Source organism: Lissotriton vulgaris, chromosome 7, assembly GCF_964263255.1.
Source record: "Lissotriton vulgaris chromosome 7, aLisVul1.2, whole genome shotgun sequence".
Classification (NCBI taxonomy): Eukaryota; Metazoa; Chordata; class Amphibia; order Caudata; family Salamandridae; genus Lissotriton; species Lissotriton vulgaris.
In genome coordinates this window covers 793,531,988-793,548,247 of record NC_141695.1, presented here as the reverse complement: position 1 = coordinate 793,548,247, position 16,260 = coordinate 793,531,988, and the positions used below count along the sequence as shown (strand labels likewise).

Here is a 16,260-nt window from a genome sequence, read left to right as displayed (position 1 = left end):
TCCAAGAATTAAGAAGGCCCGCATGGGAGGCAGGTCTTTTAGATACTTGGCGGCAACCAACTGGAACAAACTGCCAACGGACCTGCGTTTGGAACCAGATGAGGCTAGATTCCGGGCAAAATTAAAAACTTATCTGTACAGTAAATAATGGTCCCGCGTAGTTTTTGTGTTCCCTGTCATATGCCTATTCCCACTTTTCAGCGCGTGGACACGCCGGTGTGCGTAATCGCAGCGCTCAACAAATGTCCCAATAGGGAAAGTTGCAGTCTCATCCTGATCGCACCCCGCTGGCCAAGACAATATTGGTTTCAGGAACTACTCCTATTATCACAGGAACATCCTGTTTGTCTAGTTCCAACACTCACGATGTTAACAAGGGAAAAGTGTTAAATACTACACCCAGATCCAAAGTCGCTGCACTTGCACGCATGGGATTTTTTACAGAGGGGAGGTGGTCCACGAAAGGAATCCAAGTCCACATTAGTTTTCACTGTTTTTTTGTTAATGACAACACACTCAAGAAAACTCTGGACCTCTTGAGTTTTCAAACAACAAAGTCTTTAGAGGGGATGATGAGTGTGTGGAGCGTTACATCTTAATATCCTAAGGCTCAATCCTTTTTATATGAAGAGAATCAAAGTAACCAGTTCTTTGTAGAAAAATAGCTCTTTATTTGTGAGGATACAGAGGTGGACAGCCGACACGTGTTTCGCCCCTGTGGCGAATTGCGCCAGGGCTTTCTCAAGGCTATTTACAATTTTTTGTATTCTGTGTGCTTCCTCAATCTATGCATAGTAGGTTTCAACACTAGGTCCGGTTTGTTAATTTATTAAGGGATTAAATCCCTGGCGTGTCTCTCCAGGCAACTCGTCTCTTCCGCCGTTTCCGCGTGTAAATAGCCTTGAGAAAGCCCTGGCGCAATTCGCCACAGGGGCGAAACACGTGTCGGCTGTCCACGTCTGTATCCTCACAAATAAAGAGCTATTTTTCTACAAAGAACTGGTTACTTTGATTCTCTTCATATAAAAAGGATTGAGCCTAAGGATATTAAGATGTAACGCTCCACACACTCATCATCCCCTCTAAAGACTTGCACGCATGGGTCCTGACTTCTTAAAATGTAAAGATCTGAAAATATCTCAGGATTGTCGGGAAATTCTATCTAAATCTCCTGCCAAGAGTACAGTCAGGACGTATCGCTTAAAGTTGAAACGATTTTGCCATTCGTGTGAGGCAAATGATATTCATCCAATCAAAGCTCCAGCGGAAGATATCCTTCCTTATTTGCTATCTCTAGCCAAAGCGGGGCTTGTGTTCTCCTCTATCAAGGTTCACCTCGCTGCAATTTCCAGATTCCAAAAGAGCTCTAACAAACCTTCACTTTGCTCTTCATCACTTATCAAACAATTTTTAAAAGGACTCTTTCAAGTCTTTCCTCCGATTCCGCCGCCACCTCCGGAGTGGGAATTAAACACAGTTTTATCTCAGTTAATGAGAAGACCATTTGAGCCAATTCACAAGGCTGAGCTCAAATTTTTAACCTGGAAAGTGGCAATTTTATTAGCTCTTACATCAGCCCGAAGGGTTAGTGAAATTCAAGCCTTCACCATTTCAAAACCCTTTTTACATTTCACTAGAGATTACGTGATTTTGCTGACAAATCCCAAATTCATCCCTAAAGTACTGTCTCAATTTCATCTAAATCAGCCTGTACAGCTTAAAACCTTCATTCCGAATCCCAGTTACGCCGGCGGAAAGAGCTTTACACTCCAATCAATTATTTGTCGCCTATGGTCAAGCCACACTGGGACAGGCTGTAACTAAGGCAACTATAGCCAGATGGATTGCTTCTGTTATTCATTTTTGCCATGTCAAAGCCAACAAACCTTTACAGAGAAAGGTCAAAGCGTATTCCACCAGGACTATGGCGGCTTCTACGGCACTATTTGCTGGTGTTACATTAGAAAACATCTGTCGTGCTGCGACATAAAAGAATGTCCACACGTTCACGAAACACTACTGCCTACAGTCTGCGTCGCAGGACGATGCAGTGGTGGGACAAGCTGTTCTTCAACATCTTCTTCATTAAGGTTAGAATTATAATGTCTCTGATGTTGCATTTATTTATGTATAGATATAGATATATGTCTATTATGTTAACAGATGTTAATTGATGGCTATTATTGCAAAGTATGTTAATTTACAACCAGTATTTCATTTTAAAGGGTTTTGTATACCTTATTAATATTCTAATTTTCCCGGATGTGTTAGGGAGTATATACACTCTGTCTCCCACCGTCCGCAAATGACACTATTTGGCTTACTGCTTGCTATTCTGATTCAGGCATGTGAATCTATGAAAGATACCCCAATACTGGATAAGAAAACAAGTTACTTACCTGTAACTACAGTTATCCAGTATTGGTATCTTTCATAGATTCACATGCACCCACCCTCCTCCCCGGCGAGACAGTTCTCTATTTGGGATACCTACTTCCCACTTGTGCTAAGAAAATCTGAGGAGAACTGCCTCTGCTGGGTAGGTTCTAGAGGGTGCTGGCAGCTGATTGGTTGGAACTATTTTTTAGTTCTTTTCATATAATGAGGTAGACAGGCTACTAAGTTTTGGGCCTTCTGGGCCAATTTTCTTTAAGCCTACTACATTTCTTACAAAGGCACTGCGTTTGTATATATATATTTTTACAGTGGGACTCCCGCCTCGGCGATTGGGAATAATTAAGGCATGTGAATCTATGAAAGATACCAATACTGGATAACTGTAGCTACAGGTAAGTAACTTGTTTTCTTGTGTGGTACTGCTTGTACACCTGTCTGGCATTGTGAGTCTGTGAATAGAAGCAGTTTTAGTGTGTGCAGCAGTACAGGTACAGCAGTTTTCTTTGGGCTGAACTCCCTTTATTGTCTCGCCTTTCTCTAATATATAATTATATTATAGTTTGTTGTCATTTACTGAAAGCCCCTTTGTTCCCTCTATGTATTTCTGCCTTTTTCTATCACTTTTTGCCTTCCTTTCGGTGGTCTTCAATCTCCAGCTTGTGATGGGGACGCACAAGGTGGTCCGAGTGGTCAGCACCACCAGGACAAAGATCAACCCACTTTGGACGGCGTTTGATGGGACTGGCTTCAATACCAACTACTCAGAAGGTATGAAACCTTGATTATTCATGAAAATGGAACCAAATGAAACCTTGATTAATCATATTTCATGCACATTCTGAACTCTTTATCCTGTGCCCAGTAGGACTTTTCTGACATTAGAACATAGTGGCCCAGCTTAACTTATGATTTTGCATCGGGTTGCTTCACTTTTGTAGAGCAGCCCAGATGCAAATTCCTTTTTGGCAGTTACTATGCCAGGCCAAGCCACTTTGCATGGTTTGATACATACAAAGTAATGCAGTGTGTAATGCTACCATGCACTACTTTGCATCAGGTAGGCCTGGGGCATGGGCATTCTCATGCATTCACTCATACATTTTGAAGTACACTCAGATTTACAAAGATTGGTAAACTTGGGGTTGGCCACAAATGGTGCACCTAACTGACAGAGGCATAACAAGGAGAAATATCTGCATTTCCCTTGGTTACTTCCTCTTTCCATATGTGTTGCAATGTGCAGCACACATAAAAAGAGGAATAGGCCTCGAAGGATTGTTTTTGTGCAGGAAGGTATTCTTCCCTGTACAATCCTGCCCATAACGCAGGCACAAGTGCATTATGGTGCAAGGGTGTCTGTGTTGGCACTAGGCAGCACGCAGTGCGCCAGCACAAGGGAAGAGCAGAAATACTGTATATCTTTGTAAATATGGAGCATTTTTGTTCTCACCCATCCATACAGCACATTGTTGCAAGTTCCCTTGTGTGCCATGCTACATGAAATAATTAACATGCAACAATATGTTTGTCAGCCAATACTCTGTTCCAAACCACCAACAATATTCCCTGCAATCCATGAATTGCAAATCATTTGTCTGATGCCCGCTCCTACGTACTGACATAACAAGTGTAAATAAACAGCACTGAAATGGAATACTTTATCTCAACAAGCCTCTCCTACTTGCTAGAGACTGCATGTAAGATTACTCAAAAGTAGTAGCACACAAAATCTTTCTTTTACTTTGCGTCAATTCCACAGGCCGGTTGGGTCTGCAAAGGGTTCATAACATTGTGTCTTGGCTGAGTTGCAAGTATCCTAAATGAAGCGAGTTCGGCAGAGAACCAAAGATGTAACAGCCTTGCATCAATGCCAGTGGCGGCTGGTGACATTTGAAAGTGGTGAGGCGTAAAATGATAATCATACTGCACCGTAGCGAGCGAGCCTGAACCCCCTAAGGAGGGTTCGGGGGGATTCCCCCCCCCCGAGAAAATTTTGAAAAAATAGTGGAAAAGTGGTGCATTTTCAAGCAAATTTGAGAAAGCAGCCGCATGAGATAGCCTCCCTATCTATCCTCCCCAATCCCCTCCACCGAGATAGAGGACAGATACGGCGAAGCCTTCTGAGACACCAACAGGCCACATAAATACTCTATGATGCTAATAAATGAAGAGCCCCCTTTATTAGAACAATCGCGAGATGTTTATCATGGCAGACTTCTCACAAGAAACAAACGTAATAGCAATACATTCTCAGCCTTAAGTCCACAACTGAGAAAATCGGACATTTAATTTGCTTATAGCAACAAGAACCCATGTCACCCATACAGCAAAATCAATGAGAATTCAATCCACTGAATCCAATGAAGGAATGGGTCAGACTGAAAGTGACTACACTTTGGACTGCCAAAGAATGACCACAGAACAACGAGAATTCTAAGCATAATGTTACAGAGGAATCTAAAACCCTGCTTTACTGTTTGTACTAATGTACCGGCCTCCAGTGAATACTCCCATCATAGGAAATATACCAAAAATTAGAAACTATTGCATAAATAATGTACACATAACATACCAGGAGTAATTGAATCAACACAAAAAATGGAGGGCAGCCACTGGTAACAGCTAGAGATCTGATATTGGTGGGTTGGTTGTATATGGCATGGCACTCCACTCACAACTCATCTACTCATAGAGCATAAAATAATTGTTACAGAAGTTAGGATGCCCTTTTTTTGCCCTTTTACACAGAGCAAACTCGACCAGCAGGTATCAGACTCAGAGAGCTTTACATGAGCACCAGTTCCAATTACAGATGGACAGGTTCATATTTTTTTGTTAGGTAGGGGGAGATTAAGTGATTTGCCCAGAATCACAAAAATTGTTTGAGCCTGTTGACAGACTCGAAGATGGTTCGCCAGCTGCCAAGTCGGCCGCTCTAGCCCTTAAACCACATGATTGCAAGTCGATGCAACTAATGTTGTAACCTGGTAGGACGGTCAAGTACAGCTGTGAGCCTAGCTCTCTGGAACACTCGTTGAATGTGGGAATGAAATTGGAAGCAACCCAGGAGAAGCAGTGGGAGCTTTTCACGGGCAAGGCCATGGCAGATATTAAGCAAAGAACAGAACAAGAAGAAGGAAAAGTGAAGACCCCCCACCCCTCCAGGAGAAGCATGGAGAATATGTTCAGGTCAAAGACCAACACCACAACTAGAAAACAGTAAGAGTCGTATACCCGATACTATGCACAGACTGCCACGATCTATAAGTGCCGTTGAAGCTACTAACAGGCACCTGAGGGGCAAGGGGTCAAGAACAATTGTGGATGGGAAGTGCTTCGGAATGGTAGATTTCCTCTAAATCCTGTCAGAGTAAGTTGCTACTGGAAACTACAACCTTGAAAGCTAAAACATTCAGTTCAATTATAGCCTACAATGCATCTGTGAAACAACCAAGTATTGCTGGCAGTGCAACTTCTTATCGACGCACCATAAGCACTCAGTTGTTCACGTAGTGTTGTCAGAAGATTTTTCACAACCATCAAACCATGTGTGTCATTAAGAAAGGCGCTGGCGCGGGATCATCTGATTACAGGCCCGCCCGCCCATAGTCTGCAGCTAGTTTCCAGTTTTTCCTATTCTTGCACGCTCTCAAGAACAGGCTCATCATCACCGAAAAAGACAGCGGCGCTCTCAGGAGGAGTTACTGCCGCGGTGCTGCTCTGACTACCAGTTCGCAGCGCACCAGTGACCAGGCACAGCAGGCGAGCAGAGATGAGACGAGGCCAGGCCAGGGGCAGTGACAGTCTAATAGTAAACAATATTTTCCCACTATATTAAAGAAGCATAAAATTAGCATACCCAGCCAGTGCAATATAATTGGCCGTCCGGGTCCGTCCGTCCGTCCGTAGTAGGCACAACAAGTCACGGGCGCTCTCAGGAGGATTTAGTTACTACTGCCGTGCTGCTCTGACTACCAGTTCCGTTCGCAGCGCACAAGTGGCAACAGGAGCAGACAAGAGATCAGACGAGGCCAGGGGCAGTCTGAGTCTAATAGAAATTAAATAAACAATATTTTCCCACTATTAAAGAAGCATAAAATTACCATACCCAGTGCAACGACGACGAGTCAGGAGTCACGCGCTCTCCTCTGACTGACTCAGATGGATGGTCCGGATCGACTGGACTTACTCAGTACTGGAGTCTGGACTTTTACTTTCACTATCACTTTTGTTGTTGTTGTAACTTGTGGCACTGGTGCGCCACGCGCGGTGACGTCACTGCAGCTTAGAGAAATGGCCAATCACCTCGACATGGCTTGATATAGCCATATGTGATTGGCCATACTGAGCAGAGCAACCAACACCCACGCGCTGGCACCATGATCCTGACCCTGCTGTCTACTCAGCCAATCCTGGCGCAGCCTTAACAGCGCCACTGCGCCAGGATTGGCTATTAGCAGGATAAAATCTGCCCATAATGAGACCGGGGCCCCGGGTCCTGCCAGTGTCTCAGTGCTATTGGGAGGGGGGGGGGGGTTAATAGGTGTACGCATGCGCAGGCCGGTCTAAATTATGAGTACTCCTGGCTGTCACATGCGCAGTCACCCCGACCCCGCTGCAGCTGCTTACGCTATTCTCAGTGCTCTCTGGCTGCCTGTGCCCTGTCACTCACTCTGCCGCAGCCCCGCCCCCAGCCTCGGCCCACTTCCTTAAGCAATGCCCGATTCTGTCGGGCTCGTCCCAGGCCGGTAGTCAGTGCGCTCTAATTTATTTTAAACAATCTGTTTGAAAACCTTTGTTATGCATGTTGTTGGCACAGTGACGGTCGTCCATGGCTAGTGGGGCAACGCCCCAACGCCCCCCAATGGACGCACCGTCACTGATCAATGCACAAAAGCTACTGTAAGAAGAACACCTAATCAGCTTCTCACTCTTCCTAAAATGTTGTTTGATGTTGAGGCTTGTGGCTATAGGAGGAAAGACGTGCTGGGGCTTCCCTGTCCAGCTGATCGAGAACGTGTCTTTTGCAGATCTTTGGCCTCTCTTAATATAGAAGTAACAAAGTGGGCATTTTGAAATATATTTCTTGACACCAAGGTTGACCTGACGTATCCCCTCATATTAAATAACTATTGAAAAATATTGAAGACGAGTACACCTTGATGTACAGCATGCTACAGATACCCTCCGTTTGTTCACTTTGACAGCAGAAATGTTTTGGATTTGACATTCCTTTTGCCAGAGGGCATACAGAAGGATAAATAATTTCATCCTATCTGATCAGATAAAACATTGCTATATTTTCTCTGAAAATCTGGGCTGTTTCAATTTGGAGAAAGAATTATAGAGCCAGTGAATTTGTGTTCAGCTCGAACAGTTTCACAAGTAACCTTCTGTCCAGCACTAACATGAGCCCCTGAGCCTGTACTCCTGGCAAAAGGCTTCAAAAGCATACTCCATTTAGAAAGTTGTGAAAGTCACCAAAGTAGGAGTATTCAGAAGGGGGCAGCACAGGAGAAGAATTGCATTCCTTATCGAAATAGGGGGTGGCAATATTTCAATTAATGCTTCTTGAATATCTGTCCTTTGCTAACAGGGAGAGGAGATATAAAGATGTGATTCTCTCATTCTAGATGTACGTACGATTCTATAATTTACGGAATTCTCTGCAATGTAGTGTTTTCTCTTCCTGCAAAACTGGTCATTTGAAGCCATGATCCTCCTGAAGTATGTAAAACTCTGGCTAGGATAGTGTGGAGAAAAGCCAAGGTAAACTTACTTGTGAGACTTTCATCTTGAACAGCACTGCATGTCTTCTGGAGATGGTCGGATATAAATAGGTGCTGTGATCAAGACCAAGGTTGGATAACTTGCAGGCAAGCGTGGGCTGCCACCACTGAAATCAGCTTGATTGACAGAATAGCGGCACAGATTAGGGAAAATGGAAGACACTGGCATTGATATGCTCAGCTTCTATTACAAATCACAGCTCCCTTAATGTGAAGTAGAGATTCTTTAGTTTTTTTCCAGTTATCCAGTCTTCAAGCTTGCAGAATTTCCAAGCGCATGATGGTATTGAGGGCTCTAGATCAATCAATCAATCGATCAGGGTTTATAAAGCGCGCTACTTACCAGTGAGAGTCTCAAGGCGCTGAGGGGGGGAGGGGAAGAGGTGCAGCTCTAGAGCAGTCGAAGAGCCACATCTTGAGGCTCTTCCTGAAGATGTGCAGAATAGGGGAGCGTCTGATGTTGACTGTGAGCTCAATCCAGGTCTTTGCTGCGACGTAGAAGAAGGCTCTTCCACCTGCTCTGGTTCTGCAGATGCGAGGTGTCTCTGCCAGGGCAAGGTCGGCCAAGCGGAGGTTCCTTTTGGGTACGTGGAAGCAGACTCTCTCGTTGAGGTATTTGGGTCCGATGTTGTGGAGGGATTTGTAGGCGTGGGTGAGTAGCTTGAAGGTTACTTTCTGGTTATGAGTGCGTGGGTGACGGCCTTTCTGCCTTCATGGGGGATCCACTGGAAGGTCTTGCAGAGGGAGTTGAAGCAGGCAGAGGGGACAAAGTTGATCTGGCGGGTCATGGTGAGGGAGGAGTCCAGGATGATGCAGAGGTTTTAGGCATGGTCTGATGGAGTGGGTGTGTTTCTGAGGGCGGAAGGCCACCTGGTGTTGTCCCCGGTGGAGGGTCCAAGGACGAGGACTTCTGTCTTCTCCGAGTTTAGCTTCAGGCAGCTGATGTTAAACCAGGCTGCGACGTCCTTCATTCCTTCCTGGAAGCAGAGTCTGGTGTCTTCGGGGTTATTCGTGAGGGAGATGATGAACTGAGTGTTGTTAGCTTATGATACTATGCTGAACTCATGCTGTCCGACGATGGCGGCGAGGGGGGCCATGTAGATGTTGAAGAGCGTGGGGCTGAGCGAGGATTTTTGGGGTACTCTGCAGTTAATCTCTGTGGGCTCAGAGAGAAAGGGTGGGAGTCTGATCCTTTGGGTTCTACCGGAGAGGATGGAGCGGATCCAGTTGAGGGCGGTTCCTCGTATCCTGGCGTTGTGGATTCTGGCTGCAAGAGTGCGGTGTGAGACGGTGTCAAAGGCTGCGGAGAGGTCTAGAAGGATGAGGGCCGCAGTGTGGCCCTGATTGAGTAGCATGCGTATGTCATCGGGGTGGTGAGGAGGGCGGTCTCGGTACTGTGATTGCTGCGGAATCCGGACTGAGAGGGGTCGAGGATGGTGTTATCTACGAAGAAGGTGGTCAGCTGGGCGTTTACAAATCTCTTGGTGACTTTGGCTGCTTGGCTGTGAAGGGAAGAGAGATGGGCCGGTAGTTTTTCAGGTCTGTCTGGTCGGCCAAGGGCTTCTTGAGGAAGGGTTTGACCTCTGCCCGCTTCCAGTTGTCCGGGAAGATGCCAGATTCGAAGGAGGCGTTAATGGTCCGGCCTAGTTCGGGTGCTATGGCGGCGGCGGCTCTGTGGTAGATGTGCAGCGGGCAGGGGTCTATGGGGGCTCCTGAGTGTGTGTTCTTCAAGGTCGTGACAGTGTCTTCAATGGTAGCAGGTTTCCAGGCGGTGATGGTGGGCTGGTTCTTGGTGGTGGAGTGGGGGATGGTTTTTGGAGTCTGTTCGCTGAAGTTGTTGTAGAGGGCATTGATTTTCAGGTGGAAGTAGGAGCTGAGCTTGTCGCAGAGGTCCTGAGATGGTGTGATGTCCGTGGCTTGGCTGGGGGTTTGGTGAACTACTGTATGACGTTGAAGAGTTCTTTTGTGTTACTGGTGTTGGTGTGGATTTTGTTCTTGATGTAGGTCCTATTGGTGGTTCTTATGTGCTGGTGTTATTCAGTCATGGCGTTACTGTCAGTGGTTTTCCTGTTTCTCCAGAGTTCTCGAGGCGTCTGCAGGAGCGCCTGGCATCTTGTAGTTGGGTGGTGAACCAGGCGGCCTTCCGGGGGCATTATTTGACAGGGTGGCGGAGGGGTGCAAGCTTGTCTGCGCAGCTGGAGATAGAGCGCTGTAGTTCTTTGGCAGCGGAGTTGTCATCGGTTGTGGCGGAGGTAGGGTCGTGGAGGAGGGTGGTGTTGAGGTGTTCCTCTGTGATCTTACTCCAGTTCCTTCGAGGTGGGCGCGGGCGGGTTTGGGTGCGGTGGTGGTGTTGAAGGTGAAGTGTATACAGTGGTGGTCTGTCCAGAGGGGCTGTGTGGTGTGGCGGAAGTGGATGTTTGTCCCTCCTGCGAAGATGGGGTCAAGGATGAGTCCGGCTCTGTGGGTGGGAGTGGTGACGAGCTGCTTCAGTCCAAGGTTGTCAAGGAGGGTGGTGGAGTCAGGGTCGCTGCGGTTGTCAAGGTGGAAGTTGAAGTTTCCAATGAGGATGTAGTCCGTGGAGGCGATGGCGTGGGGTGCGACAAGGTAGGCAATGGTGGCGGCAAATGTTTAAGCTGTGGAATTGTAAATTTTCTGAACAGGCAGTGGGCATCAAGTTTTCTTTAGCATAATGAGACAGCGGCACCAGAAACCCCATCCTTTAAGTCATATGGAATGAGAGTAATATATATTACAAAATAAACAAATGTTGATCCCTAGGTTTCTGACTCCATTCTCTGAAATTAACAGAAACTAAAAACAGGGGAGGGAAAATGCTCTTTCATGATTTTTTAGGCATCTGTCTTTGGGTTATAAGATACCGAAAGGAAGACTTTTCTTGGTAATACTATTGGTATTAAACCTGAATAGGAACCTCAGCAAGGTTTACATTAAAATTGTCCTTCATTTTGTCCATAAGAGTTGTAAGTAGTCTGTTGGAGTGTATGAACTCCACTCCTTCTTCAGAAGTGGAGAAATAATTATTGGTGTCCACTCTAAGGCCTTGATTACAAGTGACCTATAAAATTCCGACACCAATGCAAACCGTTGTTTGGTCTGGTGTCAGAATTATAAGTTTGGCAGAAAAATCTGACAGACGGATTTTCTACCCGGTAAATTTCAGCAGGTCAGATTTGCTGAAAGTTACTGAGTGAAATGGTTAACACCAAAATCCACAAAATTCATAAACGCTTTTATTTATGGCAACACTTCCCAGGGTATCATTATTTAACAAGGACAATAAATGACAATGCAATTATGTCGGATTCATAATCAAAACCTGAGTCTTTGAGGAGACCTCTGATACATCACCAGGGAGTGGATATTATGAATAAGATGGATGGAGCAATGGCTAGCTGGAGCAAAGTGTTTTCATTGTGTAGTTTGGAGGAACACTCTGCTTATTGCTGAATCTATTAATACATTGATCTGACACTGAGAAGTGAGTTATGGCTTTTACGACTTGGGGCATTTAGGCAGGAGTAGTGATAAGGTTTCTGCCTTATTGCCTCTACTCAAATAATTTATAACCTCAGCTGCTATGTTGATTACAAAACAGCTAATAATCTGCTAATGATTGTGAGGAGAGCTCAGGGATGGCACAGGAGAAGCTTGCAGTAGAACCTCAGTCAGCCTGTGTAGATACGACCGAGCAAAAACATCAGCTGGTTGAGCTAGGACAACATTTGAGTCAGAAACTTCACTTCTGCGGAGCAAGTGGGAGACATCAGGTCCCATACAGGCAAGGGCATTTCTTCGGGGCTGGGGGATGTTTGGGGTGTGACACCCGCCCAAATGAATGCAATCTTAGCTTGAGTGGTGTGTTGCCTCGAAGGGCCCTGAAGCGGGTCTCCTATGCTTTTGTTGGTCCTTGTTTGACTAAAAGGTTTTACTTATCATTTTTTTAAAATGGGGAGCGTACACAGGGGCCCACCAACTGCAAAATCAGCATTGAACATTGTATCCCAAACCTTGGTCATCCCTCCATCCCGCCACATACTGTTTTTAGTCAGGAAATGTACAATTCTCACCCCCTCTCACTGACTAAGCTACGCACCTGCATGCAGAAATTATTTTTGAAGAAACCGAAACAAAATTCTGATATGAGAAATTCACAGAGTCTCCTAGACCAGTTCAGAATCTGAGATAATGCTGTACTAGTGATTGCTCCCCAGAGGAGCTACTTCAAACTGTAAGCATTCTGGGTCTCGAAAGACATTTTGAGTCTGTACTGATGTACTGGTACCAGAGCCTTGTAGAGGTCAAAGTAAAGGCATTTGACTAGAGTAAGATTAACCCTCTGTGTGTCCCAACCAAAAGCAAAACGTATGGTTTACTGGGAAGTAGAACTATGATAGTTTCTGATCTAATATGATATTTTCTGATCTAACAAAGAGAGTGCTATGTTGATATTGGAAAGGGCCTTGTAGAGATATAGGGAATGAGGTGAAAATGACAGAATTTAGTCTGACCATTGAGAGTCTGGCATCAAAAGAATTCTTGAGATAGCCAATAAGGAGCGTTTAAGTAGTGAATCCAGTATCACCTGCTTCTCTTTGAAAAGTGAGACTTCCTTCCTAGAAGTAGCAGGAATTGAGGAGAACTCCACCACATGTACCCTATTTCCTTGTTGGAAGGAAATTGTGAAATCGGCCTTTTCATCTTTGAGTAGCATCTCAATGACTTTATTAGCATAGAATCCCTTTAAAAAACAATGTATTCTTTTTTTGATAAGCACATTTTTATTCATTTTAAAAACATAGAACAAATGAGCCACAGCACGAGAATCACAGATATAAGTTCATTCACATCATTGCTGTACCCCCCAATCACAAACCCCGTTAAAAAAAATCCTAGTAAAAGCTGGAATCCGGTCAATCGGGACCTTCCACAGCCCCCAGCCATTTCCCCCACATTCTCGAATATTTCTTGACACGCCCCTTCGCTATATACATGGCTTTCTCTTGGGTCGCACACCAGTCCACCCCTCTAAACCACCTCTCCAGGGTGGGAGGATCAGGACTTATCCAGGCCGCCGCAATGTACCGCTTGGCCACCACAAAAAACAATGTATTCTTAAAAGAATTTTGGGCCCTATTTATGACCCAGTTTGCGCCGCACTTGCACCACACAGCGTGGTGCAAGAGCGACGCAAACCGTATGTCAGATTTTTGAAGCCATGCAAAGCCACTTTGCGTGGTATTTAGTGGCTCCAGAAATCTGGAGTAACACAGCACAAATCGCTGCGTTGCTCTACTTTGCCCTGGGAAGGCATTCCATGGGCACTGCGTGGGGGTTCCCCTGCAACTCCCATGTAGTTTGATGCATTCCCAGATTTACAAGACCATGTAAACCTGGTAATGTGCCAAAAAGATACCCTCCCCAGGAGAGGCCTAATGAGGAGAAATATCTCGATTTCATCTAGTAACTTTCTCTTTCCATGTGTGCTGCATTCGCGGAATAAGAATATAGAGGAATTGTTTTTGCGCAGGAAGGTATGCCTTCCTGCACAAAAACAAGCCTTCATGGAACACAAGAACTCTTTTCTCCATGGAGTAAGGGTGCCGGCGTTGGCGCTAGGCATCCTATTGTACACCAGCACAAGGGAGAAAGTTAGGAATATGGTGTTTGCCACATTGCTGCCTTTTCCTAGTGACGCAGGGCAGCACAGCAAAGTGGTTTAATGCACTGCACTGCGCCACAATTTCATAATTATGCCCCTACATTTCTGCAAGAAATAAATGTGGAATGTGTTCTAGAATGTGGTTAACAAATGCCACCATTCTGCTTTGAAATGCGAGCCCTAATGCTAGAATCTTACAAACTAATACTGGAATTTTGTCTCTAAAAGGGAATTTTTATAACTAAAAATGGGATGCATTGTGGGAGGGAAGAACTAGTGCTGAAGTTTCATGCTCCGAATGCAAGGTCTATAGCTCCATTCTTTTTACAGAGGCAAGTTTTCAGAACACCCTGATGGCTGAGGCCTTAACTGTGGCGAATTCATATCCCAACATGATCTGCCTGAAGCCACTGTGCGGCTGTACAAGTCCATTTCACAGACAACTAATCTTGTCCTTCAAACATCAATGGATCAGAGATCTAACTAGCAACCTGCAGTAAAAGACACTAAAACAGTACTCTTGCACCCCTTTGTTTTGATTCCTCATTCTGTATGCAAAGCCCATGGTATGGGCATTTTTTCTGTGAAGAGATTTAAGTTCTTGCTCATGGTGTCCCCAAGTCATCTTCCCCTCAACATTCCCTAAGAGTCCTATCTCCCATCATTCTTTCCCAACCTTATTCCTGTCACACTCCTAAGAAGTGAATCTAATCTAGCTAGGGTCTAGTTTTTGCTTCTCTATTAGGGTTCAGTACTGACAGTGGCTTCACTCTTCTCTTCTATGCAGGTGACGGAGATATCGCCCCACAGGCAGGGAGCTGCTTTACCCTGATGCCCTACACAAAAGTGATCCCTCATGCCCCGACCACCCTGCGGCCTGTGCTGTTTGTGCCATCTGTGGTTGGGAAGATCATGAGGGAGAAACTCAGTACCAGCAGGGACTTTATCAACTGCCAGTCAGGTAAGTCTGTGGAAACTCTTCACCCATGTGCCTTATGTCCAGACCTGACACTGCAGACGCTTGGGATGGGTTGACGGACCAGCCAGGAGAGGCAGAACTACAGAACAATCTGGGTAACCAGCTCACATCCTCCATGGACTAGGGTATGGTGATTCAGTGCAGCACGGTGGCCAAGCCTAGGAAACCCTTGGTGGGAAGTGTTGTGCTCTGACCACTTTTTCTGCTATTGGGAATAGTATTCATCCAAGCCCTGTACCGAGTCCCACTACCACCCTGCCTGTGCTGCAGAAATGGAACTACATGGTGACAAACCATACTACCAAGGCTTGCTCTTGGTTGTTGCTTTTGTTATAGGCTGCATTGGCGAACGATGGGCACAACTTTATACTTCCTGAAACCAAAGCTATTAAGTGTCTCAATTGAATTACATCTGCACACTGTTCTGAGTATGTATTAATTTGTAGGCGTGCCATCCCTTTGCCACACCTTTGACCATCCTGATACACTCCCATATTTTTATATAATTGTGAGGGTTTATTTGCTAAGGATTTACGTGGGCGCTGGAGTTACACAAAGCAAGGCACCGTTCATCATCAATTTACTTTGTTTTGTTCATAAAAAGCCATAAAAGTGCAGTGCAGCAACTTCAAAGTCACAAAACATCGGTTAAAAAAATGAAAACAATTCTAAAATATATTTAATAGAACAAACAGTACAATATCTTTGAAGTAGTAATATTAAATACAAACAACAATAATAAAATCTATAAGTATAGAAACAATGCATTTCGGAAGGAGAATAAAGCCTATGGGCCCCCCCCCGCCCCCCCCCCCCACTAGGGCCAAGGCGATCTAAAGTGCGAAATGCTACGTTTGGCCTAGTTCTTAGATCATTGTGCAAAATGCATTTTCTCATAACAATTTCGAATTTAAGTTGCACACTCGCCCAAGGCTAAAGCTCAGTCCTGGTTATTAGCAGCAAAAATAGGCAAACAACACTCGGGTTTATTTATGAGCCCCTGAGTAATTTTTACGCCGCCGGTGCATCACTTTTTGGAACGCACCAGTGGCGTACAAAATGTGCCTTGTTGCCCCATATTTACAAAGTGACGCATCTGGGTAGTTGTGTCACTTTGTAAACCCCTGCGCCACATTATACCTGCGCCAGGTATAATGTATGCAGGGGGGGGGGCGTTCCGACACAAGAAAGGGTCGTAGAAGTAACGCAGTGAAATCTATGAGATTTCACTGCGACACTTCTAGGACGCAATTGTGTCGATATCTAAGCCTACCTCACAGCAGGCGTAAGGCTGACACAGGCCCTTTCACATGGGGCTTGCCCCACGTGAAAGGACACATTGCTGGGGTTGCGTCACTTTTGTGACACACTCCAGCAATGCGTCATTTTTGCGCCTTCAGATACGTCAGAAATAC

General features: G+C 45.4%; 1 protein-coding gene across 2 annotated transcripts in view; it reads left to right on the top strand.

Moving 5' to 3' along the window:
* CARD14 (caspase recruitment domain family member 14) overlaps positions 1–16,260 on the top strand; it is a 224,736-nt gene that overhangs the window by 176,042 nt on the left and 32,434 nt on the right. For both annotated transcript variants that reach the window (XM_086931046.1, XM_086931047.1), the window contains exons 17-18: positions 3,054–3,165; positions 14,654–14,827. In XM_086931046.1, the coding sequence (XP_086787172.1) occupies positions 3,054–3,165; positions 14,654–14,827 (286 nt within the window). The remainder of the gene's footprint in view (positions 1–3,053; positions 3,166–14,653; positions 14,828–16,260) is intronic.